This window comes from Perca fluviatilis, chromosome 4 (assembly GCF_010015445.1).
Source record: "Perca fluviatilis chromosome 4, GENO_Pfluv_1.0, whole genome shotgun sequence".
Lineage (NCBI taxonomy): Eukaryota > Metazoa > Chordata > Actinopteri > Perciformes > Percidae > Perca > Perca fluviatilis.
Window position 1 is genome coordinate 24,418,631 of NC_053115.1, and position 16,141 is coordinate 24,434,771.

The 16,141-nt window shown below is 39.8% G+C and overlaps 1 protein-coding gene across 4 annotated transcripts; it reads right to left on the reverse strand.

Annotated features, from left to right (window-relative positions):
- Positions 1–937: 937 nt before the first annotated feature.
- tfap2c (transcription factor AP-2 gamma (activating enhancer binding protein 2 gamma)) lies at positions 938–13,049 on the reverse strand. 4 transcript variants are annotated; one of them, XM_039799075.1, is made up of 8 exons: positions 12,992–13,049; positions 8,894–9,349; positions 8,126–8,177; positions 6,795–6,866; positions 6,003–6,225; positions 3,493–3,611; positions 2,339–2,480; positions 938–2,113 (listed from the first exon to the last, which is right to left on the reverse strand). In XM_039799075.1, exons 1-8 carry the CDS (start codon positions 13,019–13,021, stop codon positions 1,819–1,821), a joined length of 1,389 nt encoding a protein of 462 aa, XP_039655009.1. In that variant the 5' UTR covers positions 13,022–13,049; the 3' UTR covers positions 938–1,818. The 4 variants fall into 4 exon arrangements, with proteins under 4 accessions (XP_039655009.1, XP_039655008.1, XP_039655011.1 ...); XM_039799074.1 differs by lacking the exon at positions 12,992–13,049 and adding an exon at positions 10,014–10,455; XM_039799077.1 differs by lacking the exon at positions 6,795–6,866.
- Positions 13,050–16,141: the final 3,092 nt, after the last annotated feature.

Here is a 16,141-nt window from a genome sequence, read left to right on the forward strand (position 1 = left end):
TTTTGCGCCTTCTATTTTTCTCACAGACATCAAAAGAACTGTCATCTGCAGCGTGAAACTTGCATTTCCATAAATGAAATACACCTTTAAACGAAAAGCAGATCGACACTTTGCATGGTGCACACCTGCTCTAAAAGCAGGAAATAGAAAAGAGAAAGAGGAAGTATCAGAGAGCAGGAGACAAACAAGATTAGGAAGATAGAATATTAAGTGATGGGCTCTTTATATGTATGTGCCAACAGTTTTTTTATGTTTAAACATAACCAAGCCATTTGTCTGCTCTCTCAGCTGTGCATGTTCGTTTATCACATGATGTACTTTTGAGGTCTCTGCCTTCACTGATCCACACAGCCTTTTTGTGAAGCTAAGTGAGAGCAGATAATGATGGCTGCTGTTCCCATTAGTTTGGGGATTTTCCTTTGCTGTTTATTAATAGGAAACTCTTCCAACACATGACTTAACCATCATCTGTTAAATACTGCTGAAAAGGGGGCTACAGAACAATAGTGCACAAAAAGATATGTGTGCGTTTGTGCGGCCTGGGCAACATCACTGACTCACTGAATCAGGCTTGAGTCTTTCAATTTATTTTATTTTTCCTTTTTTTCTTTTTACATATTTTCAAAAAAGTATATCATGCCCACTTCCTAACCTCTACTCGATAAAAAACTAACCCATTTATAAAAGTTAAACACATTATCATAAAAAGTGAAACCATACACCAGAATGATACCATTATTTACACAAGCCCATTAAATTACAACATAAATTAGAAAATATTTACATCCAGGGCAAGACACTGGATAAAATTCTATGTTTGGAATTTAATGTCTAATTAAAAACATTTTTTAAAGAAAGAAATATATACATTTACACACATTCTCACAACATGCATACACTCTGGCAGGACTGAAGTGGTTTGTAGGTTGGTGGTAACATTTTTTTTTTTTTTTTTTTTTTTAAATACTAAGAACGATGAATACCTAATGTGGACACAAAAATAACGCTGCCAGGTTTGAAAGATAGAGAAACAATGGAAGCATTCATATGCCTGTAATCCACATGAACACTTAAGAGGCTGTAAAGTCTCTGGTTTCTGACCAAACACAGACTGACAAACCAAAAATCATCTTCTCTCATTCAGGCCTACATAAGATTCAAATCATCTTTCATGAACAAAGCACAATAACACTGGAGCCATTTTGAAGTGGTTGTACAAATCAAGCACAAAAAAGAAAGAAAGAAAAAGAAAATGAAGTGGATTTTCTTCTCTCTCTTTCTCATATAAAAATTGTCCTTTGCAAGTCCATTGAGACACAGGAAATCAGTGGATTTGCCTCCAGACAGAGCAGTGGGGGGGGGAGGGCTGAGAGGAATTCACAGCCACAGCAACTCATCTTGAAATGATGTCCTCTAGGGAGATAAAAACAGTATGCACTTTGTGCTTTTCCTCCTCTTGTCAGAGAGCAGGTCCCATAGCTGTAGCATCAGCACATTGGCATTGTTTGGAACTGCATAGTATGATATTGGGTGTTTTTCACAAGGTGGGCTCCCATTAGGACCAGTAGACAGGTGTTCACCATAGGTGCCAACAAAGACTGATTCGCAGCTACCTGTAGCAAGTTCTTAGAAATCATCAACTTATTATGAAATAAATTCAACAGTTCACACGCACACACTCACACACAAATTCAGCTCTCAAAATGACAATACTTATCAATCAATATTGATTTTTGAAAAGTCCAAAAAGGGCAGACAGGGCAGCAAGATTAAGGGACTCGGGGGTTCTCAAGTTCATAAGGATTCTCCTTTGAGCTCTCATTTCCTGTGCTTGTCCATTTTGTCGGCAGATTTGCTCCCATTGTCTGAGGATCCCTGGGTGTCGCTACCAGAGCTCAGGTACATCTTGTCCACTTGTTTGAGCGCCTCGTTCAGGTAGTTCTGAAGCGAGGTCATGGCAGCGCAGATGGCTGGAGAACCAAAGCCGTGAGTGATGAGGCTGAAGTGGGTCAGGCAGCCTTGGATTCCAGGCTCCATGATAGGGGCCGGCCGAGAGTTTCCCAGAGGTGAACGGTCCTGAGTAAGCAGGTCAGTGAACTCCTTGCAGATTTGCCTGAAGGCAGAAAAGAAACTATGATTTAGAAAGAAAATACTTACATTAACACATGTACTGTTTCATTGTGATCTGAGAGCAAAATCTGCAGGAAATTCAGTCCGCAAATTGCTCCAGTAAACAATGAATACTATAATACCCACACAAGACTTTGAAAAGATTCTTAACATGGTACATCCCACTTTGCTAGAGGTGTAAAGGCAACCATCCAGACAAGACACTTACTTGGCAGCAAGGAGCATGTTCTTGCGTGAGTTAACCTCATTGCGTTCCACGTGTGGCCTGCCCAGGTATTCAGCAATTGCCTTTGCAGGGAACTCTGTCTCACACACATAACCAAAGTCTCTTGCTAAATGAACAGCTTCACCTAAGAGAAGAAGAAGAAAACAGACTGTATAAGAGAAAAGAAAAAAATCACCTTTAAACCCAAGTCGAAGACAGCACTGAAGTTGACACTCGGCTCAAACCAAGACTGTATATTTATGAACGAATAAATATTATTATGATTTACACAGACATCACTGCATGTCCTCTGGCACGCTGCACAAAGATCAAATGGTAAGCTGGCCTCTCTCAGCAATTTATCAATTCACGGCATTATAGCAGCCCCATTTTGGACCTGATACACACAAGCATCAATGCGTGTGAAGTGAAGCAGTTGAACTAAAGAATAATCAGCTGTGCTCAGTCTTCTAGCTTGAGGGAAGAAGAGCTTGTGAGATGAATATATTTCCATCTTGAGGGTGGTTTGACTTGCATGGTCATAATGGGCTTATGTGGATAAATGCTAGCAGAGAGTGCCCACGGCGGCAACAGCATCGCTTATTGATAGGCACGCACTTGAGGATGCGGGCAGCTATTCAGAAGCACAATCTTTAAGGTCAGCAGGCCCTCCTGGCAAGACGAACACAAGATAACAAGGCTTAATTCAGCTTTGAAGGTCTCTAAATAACACACGCCTCAAGTCATTCTCCTGCACAGAATCATCAGCCCATTTATAAAAATGAGGCGTGTAGAGAGGAAGAGATATTTAACGTTAGCCCGCAGCAGGTAGAGTGATTAAAGTGATAACGTTTTAATGGTGAAGCGTCAATATCTGGCTAAAGTATGACTTATGTTTTAGTATTCAATGCATTGACAAGGGAAGGTGAAGGTATGGTGTTGTGGCATGATTACAACTACGTAACTCCCTGATATTAAATAACTGATGATCTGTGGTCATGTTACACGATGCAGGCATTTGAAGGAAGAATATCAGACAATGTATAGCTTACAGTTAACTAACTGACGTTCTCACACTAATACAGCGACATTTTAGCCGCTGCAAACAGCAATTACACCTGAGAAGGTGCTATGCGCTAATGAGTGACATGTCATACCTTCTACTAGTGAGGTAAGTAGAGTGACATTGGCTGCCTTTCTTCTTCCTGCAGGCAGGTTAAGCCCAATCTTATCCAGCTTTTCTCTCAGAGACCGACCTCCATTTTTTGACTTGGCTCTGCAGAAAGAGAAGACAAAAACACATATTAAGTCTATAGTAATTCAGACAGATAATGCAAGGTTAATAACTTTTCTCACACAATGTGTTAAAGTTTGAAGAAAATTGTTAAAGGTCAAATCCGGCGCAAAATGAACCTAGGGGTTAATAACACATGTGTACCGAGTTCACCGTTCTCTGGAATATGTTTTCATGCTCATGACCAGTTTTATCGCAAACCACTAATTAGCTTATAACGCTAGTCGTAGGGGCACGGATAAAGTAATAGTAAAAGTAATAGTAAAAGGCTCAAAATAGCGCCACACTTCCACTGTAGCACAATGAGGGTCCCTACATGTAAACCGAAGCACACATTTGTAAGTGTACACAGTACAGCTCACGCTGCATGGCGTTTTCCCAAGATGGCGCCCGCCTGTATATGTGAACGGTACTGTCTTTCTAAACTATCTTTTTAATAAACTGTCTGTACACTTACAAAAGTTCTCAATGCTTCGGTTTACATGTAGGGACCCTCATTATGCTACCGTGGAAGTGTGAGTGGGTATGTGAGTGGAAATACATCTAACATGCTAACACATATCCAACGCCATCACCCAGATGTGGCAATCACTGGAACGAGACAAAACAAAACTGGCCAACTTCTCCTCCCTACAGTGCTTAACTAGCCTTTAGATGCAAAAACAAATAGGGCCAAAAAATCACTGAAGCAATCGGAATTTACATGTCTTCTTCAATGCACCCGTATTCATTCGTAGAGGAACCTGGCTTCAAGTATTTGCTGTATGTACTCGAACCTCGTTACAACATACCATCCTGTCCACACATGAGGCAATATATAACCAAAGACGGACGTTGATGGAGCACGAGTTGTCAGCTGCACCCTCCATTTCACTAACAACTGATGGTTGGACTTTGCGTGCTACAGAAAGCTATCTCATGGTGACTGCTCATTTTATTGACTGAGTAGGAAATTAAAGCATCAGTTCTACAGACGCGGCCCCTGTATGAGCAGCACACAAGCACTCACCTAGCTGAGAAGCTACAGGTCGTCGTGGCAGAGTGGAAACTAGAAAGGTATGCCTGTCGCACTTGATAGCAAGAATACTTTCTTTTATCTTTTGTGGGGGAAGGTCTTGCCTAAGTAGAATTTTGTTTTGTTATTATTATATGTTACAGATGGAGTCTGGAGATGATGTGGGGTACTTATTGTTTACTGTTTACATCTTCCAAAAAATTGCCTTCTGCATTTTTTGTTTTGCTTTTCCCTCCTTTGTACCGAACCGAACCGTGATGTCTGAACCGAGGTATGAACCGACCTGTGACTTCTGTGTACAGTTCCACCCCTACTGCAGACATTACCTGTCAGAGGCCTTGCACTCACTCCTGCAGAAGGCCTCTCTTGGGACTCCTGATAACAAATAAATCATACAAACTGGCTCTCCTGACCCAAAAAGCACTAACACAATTAATGCTTTCACTCAAAAAAGCTCAGCAGAGAAATCACTCGTACCCACGTTTGCAGAAACACTTCCCACTTGCAAAGGCCAATTTGATTTTACGCATGACTTGAGGGCAAGCTCTCCCTCTCCATGGCGGGTGAGAGCGGCAGCATCTTTAGGGATGTATGAGTGCCCCCACCCCCTCATCCCCCTCCTCCCCTTCTCCCCCCTGTCCCTCTGCTAACGATCCCCCTCCTAGTGCTATATGACCTACTTAAAAATGTCTGTGATTGTGCATGTGTGTGTGTATGTCAGCATTAACACAGGCACATGGGAAGTGGCAAACGTGCACTCCAAGCACAAAATGCTCCGGTCCGGGGTGTTGAGTACATACTGTAACCTCACAGTCCCTCAACAGACGGCCACACTAACATATGTGCCATAAGGTCAACTGTGCTGCCACGGATAAACCTACAACCCCTGACAAACACAACACAAATGCACACACCCACAGAGTCTTTAGATTGGTACTAACCGTGTTGATGTAACCTATCCCCAAAAGAGAGCAGAGAACCAAAATTGCAGACCAGACAAAGAATGTCACGAACCTCACGCAAAAAAACTGATGAGCCAGAGCAACTGAGCCAAGCTGTGCTTTTAGAAAAGCCTTTCCCATGGGCTGCTGAGCTTTAGTCTACAGATCCCTAGAGCTGCAACTCCTCAGTTTGATGATTATTCATATCTGAGGCAATCAGACAACATTATCAAAAACTTGCAGAAAACAGAGATATTGATAAAAACCCAGAAAATTATGTTGTTTGTATGTTTGGGTTAGTTTCCCTTTTTTTTTTTATTAATCAGTGCTACTGTATTCCTGCGTTATGTTGAAGAACAACACCAGGGAAATATTAAATCCAGCTTGCTGTCATGTTGAATGAATCTGAGCTCTGACCTGCGTAAAACCCCTCCCAGGAGCGATGCATTGAGGCACTCCGGGGGTGACAGACGTCTCTGGACCTCAGCCACGGTAACCTTGTACTTGGATGTGGAGCTCAGCAAGGATAGACGGCCCGGCACGGAGCAGAATACCTCTGTGGGGTTTGATACCATGCCCAGCAAGGACTCTTTCTGGAAAGGTAGACCCAGCGCGTTGCCTTTGGGTAGAGAGACAGGCCCTGAAGGGTGAGGAGAAAAAAAAATGTGGGTAAGCCGAAGAGTGAAGAACAACAAAAGAAAGGCAAAAATATTCTGGTTGTGCAACAGAATTTGTTTATATATGCACTTTTCCTGTGTATGTACATAAGCTCTAATCATCATAATCCTCTCTGTGCAACAAGGAATCTGGGTGTTCTTGTACGTAATCACAAGGAAGAGTATGTATGCAGCTCTGCACGGCTGAGAAAACCAGTGTAGGAAAGGAGCTGTAAGAAAGACTTTTGGAATATTGTGTGGTTTCCCAAACATTGGATGCCTGATGTTTAAAGAGCTAATATGCACTCATGCCAAACACCATCCACAAGCAGGTATACAAATACAGCCTGCCCCTCATCTAAGCCACAGTGATACACCTCAGTACTGTTTATTATTTTGTCTCAAAGGGTTTAAGTATACTAAGCAAGGTGTGTGTGTTTTGTGCTGGTTCTCAATTTAGACAAAGTTTTTAACCCCCCACAAAAGCACTGACAGTCATCGGACAAACAAAACAGTACAGCACACTACACAACATAGCTATCTTCATCCTCACCCGCAAGAATGCCCCCCTGATAATAAGTCCTCTGTAAGCGATCAAGGTTCCTGCCACCTCGTAGTCCTAATACTGAGACAAAAATCACAGAGTCACTCTTTCCTTTTGGGGCACATGGCTGGGAATGACATGCCATTGTTTACAAGTGGAAAACCTAGTTTGCCTATAGCGTGTCCTTGAGCATGCAAACAATATAATGAGCCATCACTTATTTCCGTAACAAATGGAGACTGGCTGGTTTATTGTGCTGTGCAAATGGCTTTCTGCATTTAACTTTGCATTGTAATATTATAACACGTTTTACTATAATGCTTTCGAAAAAAACAACAACACTGTATTCACTGTAAAATATCACATAAATGTTAAATTAACCACACCACTGTGATAATGGTCGGGGATGATAATGAGAAAACTCAAGCATGAAGAAAAACCTGTACTTACATGAATAAGTATATATCATAGTTTTAGAGTTTTTTACAGAATGTAATGAATTAATTAATCTGTCTATCTATCTATCTATCTATCTATCTATCTATCTATCTATCTATGGTTTAAAAAAAAGGTAGAAAGTTAAGCAGTTGAATAATGTTGCTCAAGCTGATCTTTCTCGACTCAAAGTCGGTTTAATAAAGCCTGGTGACAAAACAGAGGGAATAAGTTCTCCCTCAAAACAGTTCATGTCACGACAAATAACTAAACTGTCCTTCACATGCAAGCCTAATGCCGCACCCTGCCAAAAACTGGATCTGCAGAGCTTAACACTGCTTCAAGATCAACTCATAATTTCCTGTTAACATGAACTGAAGAAAGCTGCAATTGCAAGCTTAACCAGCCTAAAGATATGATCCAAAGCTTTCCTCTTTTCTCACTGTCAACACCGAGGTTCTGAGATTGCGCAATTTTCGTCGTTTTTGAAAGGGATCAGTTTCTCCCCACTGGGCATCCATTCAAGCACCTTCACCGACAGAATAGGGTAAGGATCACATCAAGCTTAGATGAGTGCATCTCATGGCTACGAGGATTATCAGTGTATGCAGTGCATGTACACGTACAAGACTCCTCCTTTGCTGTACTCTCAAACTCAGTGCCCTGACATGCCACTATAGAAGTAATTGTTATGACAATTCCAAATATGTAAAGAGTAAAAAAATACGGCCCTTGCAGTAAATTTCCAGCCCCTGCCAGCAATTACCGTATCTTTATTTGGTTTCACAAAGGCACATGTACCCCAGGCAGCACTTTCCAAAACTTGTTTTTCTTTTTCTTTTCAAATGAACAGAACTGCAGTTCTTTGGAACTGAAGATTAGTCATTAACATGCAATAAACTCACCTTTTTTGATGACTGTCTGATCTGCCATAATAATACTGTGGTCATCTACATGCTGATAAAAAAAACAGAACAGAAGCAGCCATAAGCAATCATATGCATTGTTTAAAAAAGCCCACTAATGACAGACATAGCAAGCTGAAATTAATTTCTTTCCCAATATTTATAGTCTCTTTCATGTAAACCAAAGAAAATAAAATTGCTATTTCCAATATCACAATCCAATAATATATATTGTACATCTTTGCTATAGTATCTTTTATTGTAATATTTATATTCTTAATTTATGTTCTTGACTGTTGCAGTACTTTGCTCTATTGTTTATTCCCTTTGCATATGTTTATTGTATGCTCCAAACACACCAAGGCAAATTCCATGCAAGTGAAAATTTACTTTAGCAATAAATCTCATTCATGACACACACACACACACACACACACACACACACACACACACACACACACACACACACACACACACACACACACACACACACAAGCGCGATTCTGATTTTGAATATGGAATGGCAGCTATATTGAGTTGATAGTGGTGATCTTTGATTGTATTTTTAATCTCATATGTGATTCATATAATTTCCGGTTTGATATACAGTTACCTAAGGAATTAGCTTTAGTTTGATATTATAGGCTACCTTTGTCAAGAAGTGAACACACACATGCAACATGCACGCACACACACCTTAGCGACCTCCTCACACCGTATCTTCTAAAGTGTAATTTCAAATAATTTATCCCAATCAAATCCACTCACTTGAACATCCTCCAGTCCGTGTCCCATATCGTGCATCCCCATGTTATCACCAATAACCGACGACTCTATGCTGTGTACGTGTGGGGGCAGCAGCTCCGGCCGGCGGAAACCTTCCCTCCTCACCCCGGACGAGCCTTCCAGGCCGAGGATTTGACTCGCCAGTCCGCTCCTCCCGTGCGCACCGAGCCCCTCCTGGCCCTGCCGACCGGGCCATTGCTGCTGGTTCGACGACGGCGACTGGTGTATGGAGTTGATGTTAAAAGGGTCGCCGAGGTGGGAGTAGGGGTCACTGGACTGCTGGTAGGAGATGGGCTGGTAGGGAGGTGGGAAGTACGGGGGCTGGAAGTCCGAACTGGCCGAGTGTGAGAGGGAGGGGGACGGGCTGTAGAGGTGCTGACTGACCGCTGGCAGGTGAGGCAGTCGGGGGTTCCCATTGCTGTTGCCGTCGTGCCTTTCCTGTGGGACGGAAGAGACAGGTCAAGTGAAAAAGCTGTCAACAAGATGGCAGGTTAGGTGACATTTGTCTCTCAAGGGAATCAAGTGTCTGTTAGTCCACCCACTGGCATGATGTCCACTGAAGATTTAATATTAACGTAGGCTATAGGAAATAAAGAGACTTTATTATTTCAATTTAATTGGGAATTGAAATTATATGAGAATGTTCTCATGTGTTAGTAGGCTAATAAAAAACCTGCTACTTTTGGAAAATAAACGTTTTAAATTCTTATTAGGCTATTATTAGACATAGGGTATTATTATTATTATTATTATTATTATTAGGGTATTTTTATTAATATTATAATTAGGCTAGTGTTATTATGTAGAAATGACTGTTTTTGATGTTGTCGTCATCGAAATAGCCCAATGGTTATTTATTCTGAAAATTGCGTCTTGCTTTCACAACAGTAGGCGTCTCAACTTTTTTTCAAAATTGACTTTTTAGCAGTTTTTGTCCTTGTCGCCCGTTATGCTGGCCGTTTATGATTTCAATGTTTATCTTCCTTTAGTTTATCATTAGCATATTAAAATCAACCTATAGTCACTGTTGTCGTTGAATGGCAAACTTTTGTTCGATGTTAAAGGCACTTATCCCTCCTTTTGTAACTCTATCGAAACTCACCTCACAGTCATCCTCATACTTCACGTTGTCGGCTAATTTCCACAACATTCTGACAGAGGAAAAAGGCTCTCTGTTACAAAAAAAAAGGGGTAAAAGAAAAAGAAAAAAACCGTGTCGCCTGCGAAGTTAATCCAGGTATGAGAAAATACAGAGTTTCCTGGTGATCATGAACCACCTTGTTCTTCAGCTGCGGCGAAGAGGCGAAGTTACGGCTGACGGCTGAAGGGGCGAACTGACCGAGCGACTATCCAACCACACATATGAGTTTCCAACAGCCACTATGGGAGAAAATAATCGTTGTCAAGCAATATCCCCCCCCTGTCCGTTCAATGTGTTATGAAGTTCTGTTGTGGAAGTGGGCGAAAACGGTTCATATAAGAAACTTGACTCCCTCTTATGGACAAAAAAAGCGATGTTCAGTCTTATTGGTGCACCCATGAGCACTGTAGGCCTACTATATCTGCACAGCCGCGCCGAGGAGGCGTCACCATGCGCGATGATGTCACTGAAAAAGTAAAATGAAAATATTGCTGATTGGCGGGACAACGGTCCAATCAGAATTCTGTCCGTCTGTACAGTGTCAGACTTTTAAACCGATACTTTATTAGAGCACACTTTTCGTGGCGTACGGTGAGAGAATGATCTTACCACCTACTAGTTTGTTTTAATGTTTTTCTTTTTTTCCATCTCCTCAAACCCCATCAGTAACTTGAAGACAGGACGTTTAAATGTGTAGGACACCTGCAGCCTCTGTTTTAGGGTTAGGCCTATACCTTATAGGCCTAGACCTAGGCTACGAGGTGATGATATAAAAAGAGATTCAAAAGTTCTAAAAATATCACTCCAATTAAGGGAACAACTCCTTTCCACTTCTTGCTGAGTCCAAATCCTACATCTTTCATTACAATTAGTAGGCTACAATTTGTGTCAGAAATAACACAACTCTGTTTAAGTAGCCTAATGTTGGAAAGACAGGTTGCTAGGTTTCTGAGTACCTCATTGTGAGGTTTTGACACTCAGTTGAATGCCTCTCGGCCAATCATAGCTAGTGCTCGGTTCGAGATGAATTTTGATGGTGTTCTTAACGATGATTAAAATACAAGCGTTTTCTCAAGTTCTGTTTATTAAAAAAAAATCTAAAAATACATTTGTTTTTACAGAGTTTTTAAATAGGTTAATAAAACCTATTAATTGTATTACTGTTGTAGGGCCTACCAATGTAAATAACTACAATTATTTTCAAGTCTTTTTAATTGCACCTAATCACGCCAAATGGCAGGCTATTTTGATCATAATTCTCGTTTTAAAATAATAATAATAACAATAAGGATTATATTATTATAATTGTTATCATTATTATTATTCGCAGTGGTTTGCATTTACTGTTGCATAAGTAGAAGTATAGTAGAATAGGCTTACTAAGATTGCTTTTTACTGATTTGCAGCTCAAAAATTACCCAGATATTAAGATAATACAACTCTCCTATTTGAAAGCATAACTAGAATAATAGTCATTCAAATAAACCCATGACACTGTGTGCGGGGTTTCACAGTGGTGGTTAAGTGCTTGTTTCAAACCGCAATAAGCCCGAGGGTTTAGCAGCATATTTCTCTCAAAATACCTGTAAAGCTGAAAGGATCTCAACAAACTTCTTAACTTCATTTACATCTTTGGTGGAGCTTTGTAATGTCCAAAACAAGGCTGCTTTGAAGCTTTGACATGCATCAAAACCCAAAGTGAGGACAAAAGATGCCCCCACCCCCATTTTTTTCAAATCTCTATTATTTTGTTTAGTCAATTTTATTTAAATTATTAACACTTTCAAATTCAGCATTATAAAATATATCTTTCCTCAACAGAAAATAGGCCTACTATCCGTTATCTGGAGTCATTTCATTAATTGGTTTTGTATCATTTGACGAGTAGCCTACTAAATGTCATATTCTAATTTGTAAGATTAATGGACAGAGCTTTGTCTTTTAGGATAACAGTCTGTGGCGTCCGCGCACCCAAGCTGTGATTATCGGCTGTGCATGGGAACAACAGGACGGTGGACCGCTAAGGATTATCTCTTTTTGCGTGTTGGTCCTTGGCTTGTTGTGATGCGAAGCAGAAGAGAAATGCGCGCTGATTAAATGTTATTTTACGTTGGAAGATACCCAGAGCAGACTTAAAGGCAGTTAGTCACGCTTGGCCAGGCGGTGATGTTTTGAACAAATCTGATGCTCATCTTGTCACTTTAATGACAGTCCAATGCATTGACTCATCGGATGTCAGGTGTAAAGATTAACTGGATCCACGCCCGGACAAATGAAAAAATGTCACACAAATCAATAAGGGAGTTCTGCTTAGTGATTTTTCAACTGGTTAGATACTGTCCATATATAGACTAATATAATAAATTAGCCTGTGTTTTACAGCTGATTTATGATGTGGCTTTTCACAATATATCCCATTGAAATCCAATAATCACCTTTTCCTTCCCTATACTGAATGCCAACACCACATAGGCCATGTCTATAATGAGCAGTACAATGATATTCAGGTTATATTCATATAGGCAACTGTAAAGTATCTACATTGTGTTGTGTGACCTATATTTCGTTATATGGAGTATATTTGCAGTGGTATAGTGACTTTGACTGCACTTGATTCCATTATGATATCCATCTGTTCCTGAAGGACTCGTGTAGCCTATACTTTTATAATTCAATTAAAAAACATGATGAAAGAGAATTTTCAAAGTGTATTTCATTTTTTTTAAACAACATCAATGGTTTGTAATGTATTTGCATTTGCCTTATTGGCATTAATCACGGGTTATTCAAAAGTGCATACGACGCTGCGCGGTTACAAACAGGTGATTATGGTGTAAAGTAATAAAATGAATATAGGCTCAGCAGCAAAAGCGATAAACATGACTCAGGTTGGATTAAACTGTGTCAGCTGTAAGACAAAAAAACTCGAGCGAACTCACCCTCCAGTCTATTCTCTCCAGTACAGACATCTGCCAGGCTCCAGTCACAGCAATCCCACCGATACGCAGCGAGGGAGTGAAACCATGAGAGCTTTACGTAGCCGACTTCACCTGACTATCGTGCAGTGCGCATGCGCCATCCAGTGTAATACACCTGAGTGGGATACATCAAAACAATCTATCTCTAGTTCCTTGATGAAAACCCGCATTTGTGATGTTTTCAATAAAGAAACATGTAAAGCTATTAAACTCGATTAAGGTGCATGAGAGAAGGTACACATGTATTCAAAGCCATTATATATTTTAAATAAAGTAAACTGAATATACGACTAACAGGATTAGATTTATAACCGGGATTGAATTATTGTTAATCTCATAATTATCTGCTGTTGTTGAGTAAAAAAGAAACAATGTCATAAAGTGTAAGAAAAGGTGAAAAAAAGACGTGGGGAAATTTCAAGATGAGGTAATTCCACCCCGAAAGCCACGTCGCCCCAGGCTGACCAAGAATCTGCTTTCAAAAGCCACTGAACTTTTTAAGGCCTAAAATGGCTCTTGTTATCTGATCTCCCAAATACTTTAGCTTAAACTAATGAACAGATCAAAGTGTCTTCCTATGTGGTTGAGAATGTAGCAGACTACATATCTTGTTCTGAGAAAATAGCCTTACCTTTCTGATCTGCAGCCCGGACACCTGCCAAAGCCTCGTTAAACAATACGCTATTATTAAATAATTAGGTCATATGATGGAAACAACTGTGCGCGTCTTTTATTATTTATTTCAAGATATTTTAATTCCCATTTCCAATGTCTATGAATCGTATGACTTAATTGCAAATGACCAGCTGTGTGAACTATTTTGTGTTTCTTGAAAAAAACGTAATTGGACAATTGAGCTACATAGGCTATTAGCCTACGATTTCCAACTTTGTTTGAATTCCAAATATGTAGGCTATGCTGTATATGGTCTGTATATTTTGTATACATGTTATTGCAATGTATTACAAATTTACATTTATAGTATGTTAGCGAGTGCAAAGGTTCAGATAGACTAAAGATGCGTTCAGTAACAGTAAATCCCTTATTTAGCCTATCTCTTCCACTTTTTTTTTTTTGCCCAAAACAATTCTCTCCTGCAGGGTTTGGTAAATATCTATTCACATTAGAAAATGGTTCTCAGCGCTCCCAAAAGCATGGGGCAACATAAAGCCAATAGGTACTGTGCTTTGACAAAATGCTACTGGAATATATAAAACAAACGAAATGGCTAAATGGCTGTTAGAAAATGCATCTGCCTTTGCTCCGGAGCAAACCTTTGTACTAGGCCTAACAAAAAAAAACAAAAAATATTTAAAATGTGATATGAGCTTAATTTGGTTCTTATTATTGGTGCATTATTTCTATGTAAACCACCTATGCAATTATTTAAAGTGCGCCGAAAGATATAGGTTATAAATCAACAACAAACAGAACATGTCGTAGACTGCTGCTGGATGAAGACAAGAGGACGCAGTGTTTATTTAAAATTTTAGCCACAATGATTGGATTATTTATAGTGTAACTTACATTTAATGAGAAGCAGGCAGACTCCCCTTTGTATGTTTGGTTTTTTTTACCCTGCGACAACAGTATAAAGGGTCTGTAAAATCCAAAGAAGACTCTGCTGCCGCCTTGTGGCTGCAACCTTACATCACCACAGAGCTAACCTCAACCAACTTTTTTGTTTGAGATGGATCAGTATTAAGCTACTTTTGATCGAGTTTTTCTTAACTCATATAGACAGTGAAATATTCATATAGGCGTATCCAATGGTGTACATTTACTCTTTTTCACATCACACATGTGCATATGCATACAGTATTGGACCATGATTGGATTTAAACTGAGATTTAAGGTGAGCAGAAACTTTCCCTCTTCAGCAGATCAATGTGAAAACAGCTTTCTAGTGTTAAACTCTGCACAAACATCATTCTGCACAGCAAAGGTTAAATATCCAAGTGAGGTTAAAAGGAGACAAATGCTAAATTACTGAAGAAAAAGATGTGATTAGGCTACTTCCTGTACTATGGGGATGTCTGATTGGAAGCTGCTGTTTTGATCTCCTATATCATTAGAGGGCATCTGCACAAGACCATAACGTATGTGTGGCAGCAATCAAGCAACAGGATGAAGTCTGTTTTAGTAATATTTATGGAGATAGAGGGTGTGAGCTGGGTGCCCTAATCAACACCCTGAAGTCGAAACCGCATAACGGATTTCGTTTTTTTACACCTCTTACATACATAAACAAATGTTAACTGCTGTACTTAAGAGGTTTTTATAGACTGTTTTAGTGTTAATTTTCCCTTGTCGCTCATGCTGTCATCACAGGTAATTACTGATTTCCCTTGCATTTAGAGTTGTGTAACCAAGCTTTATATTATAGGCCAGACACACAATAAAGGCAACTTGTGCATTTTACTTGTACTACAGGCTGCACAAATACAAGACCCCATAGGTCGTTTGTACAAGCAGCTATTGCGACCCATACTTACGTTTATTGTTAGGTGGCACCCTCTAGTGGCTGTTGTAATTATGTCGGGAGCAAAGCAGGAAGTCATGTAACGTTAAGATTCAGAAAGTAGTGATGGGCATTCCGGCTCTTTTTCGTGAGCCGGCTCGTTTGACTCACAAACGGCTCTTTAAAAAAATTAATGTTTTGACTATGATAGGTGTGAAAAACAATTCTAATTAAATTATTAAATGAAATCATACTCACAATGTCTCACAATTTCTTTTAAATTTCTTTTGCATTGATTTGTTATGAAAAAAGAATACTATTAAACATTTGCATTTAAATTACAACTTTTTAATGTATAGAAACAACATTCAAAACAAATACTATCTGAATCTGAACAACATAATAGAACCCATATTAAAGAAAAATAAATAAATAATAATGCTCCTGTGCTTCCGACTCATTTTCCTGCTTTTGTTTTCAGAGCTGTTTGTCCTCTCCTCCGAGTTTGACTGTGTGTGTGTGTGTGTGTGTGTGTGTGTGTGTGTGTGTGTGTGTGTGTGTGTGTGTGTGTGTGTTGGCTCGGCCCCTCCCTCATGCCGTATAATTGGTTGACACCTTGTGTATGATTGACAGGAACAGAATGTGAGACT

Coding starts and splice junctions, on each gene's coding strand:
- tfap2c (XM_039799074.1), bottom strand. CDS start 10,061: ATGTTGTGGAAATTAGCCGACAACGTGAAGTATGAGGATGACTGTGAG. Junction 6,867..8,125: donor TCAGACAGTCATCAAAAAAG/GTGAGTTTATTG, acceptor TTTTTGTCTCAG/TATTAGGACTACGAGGTGGC. Junction 3,612..6,002: donor CTGGGAGGGGTTTTACGCAG/GTCAGAGCTCAG, acceptor CTCTTTCTGCAG/AGCCAAGTCAAAAAATGGAG.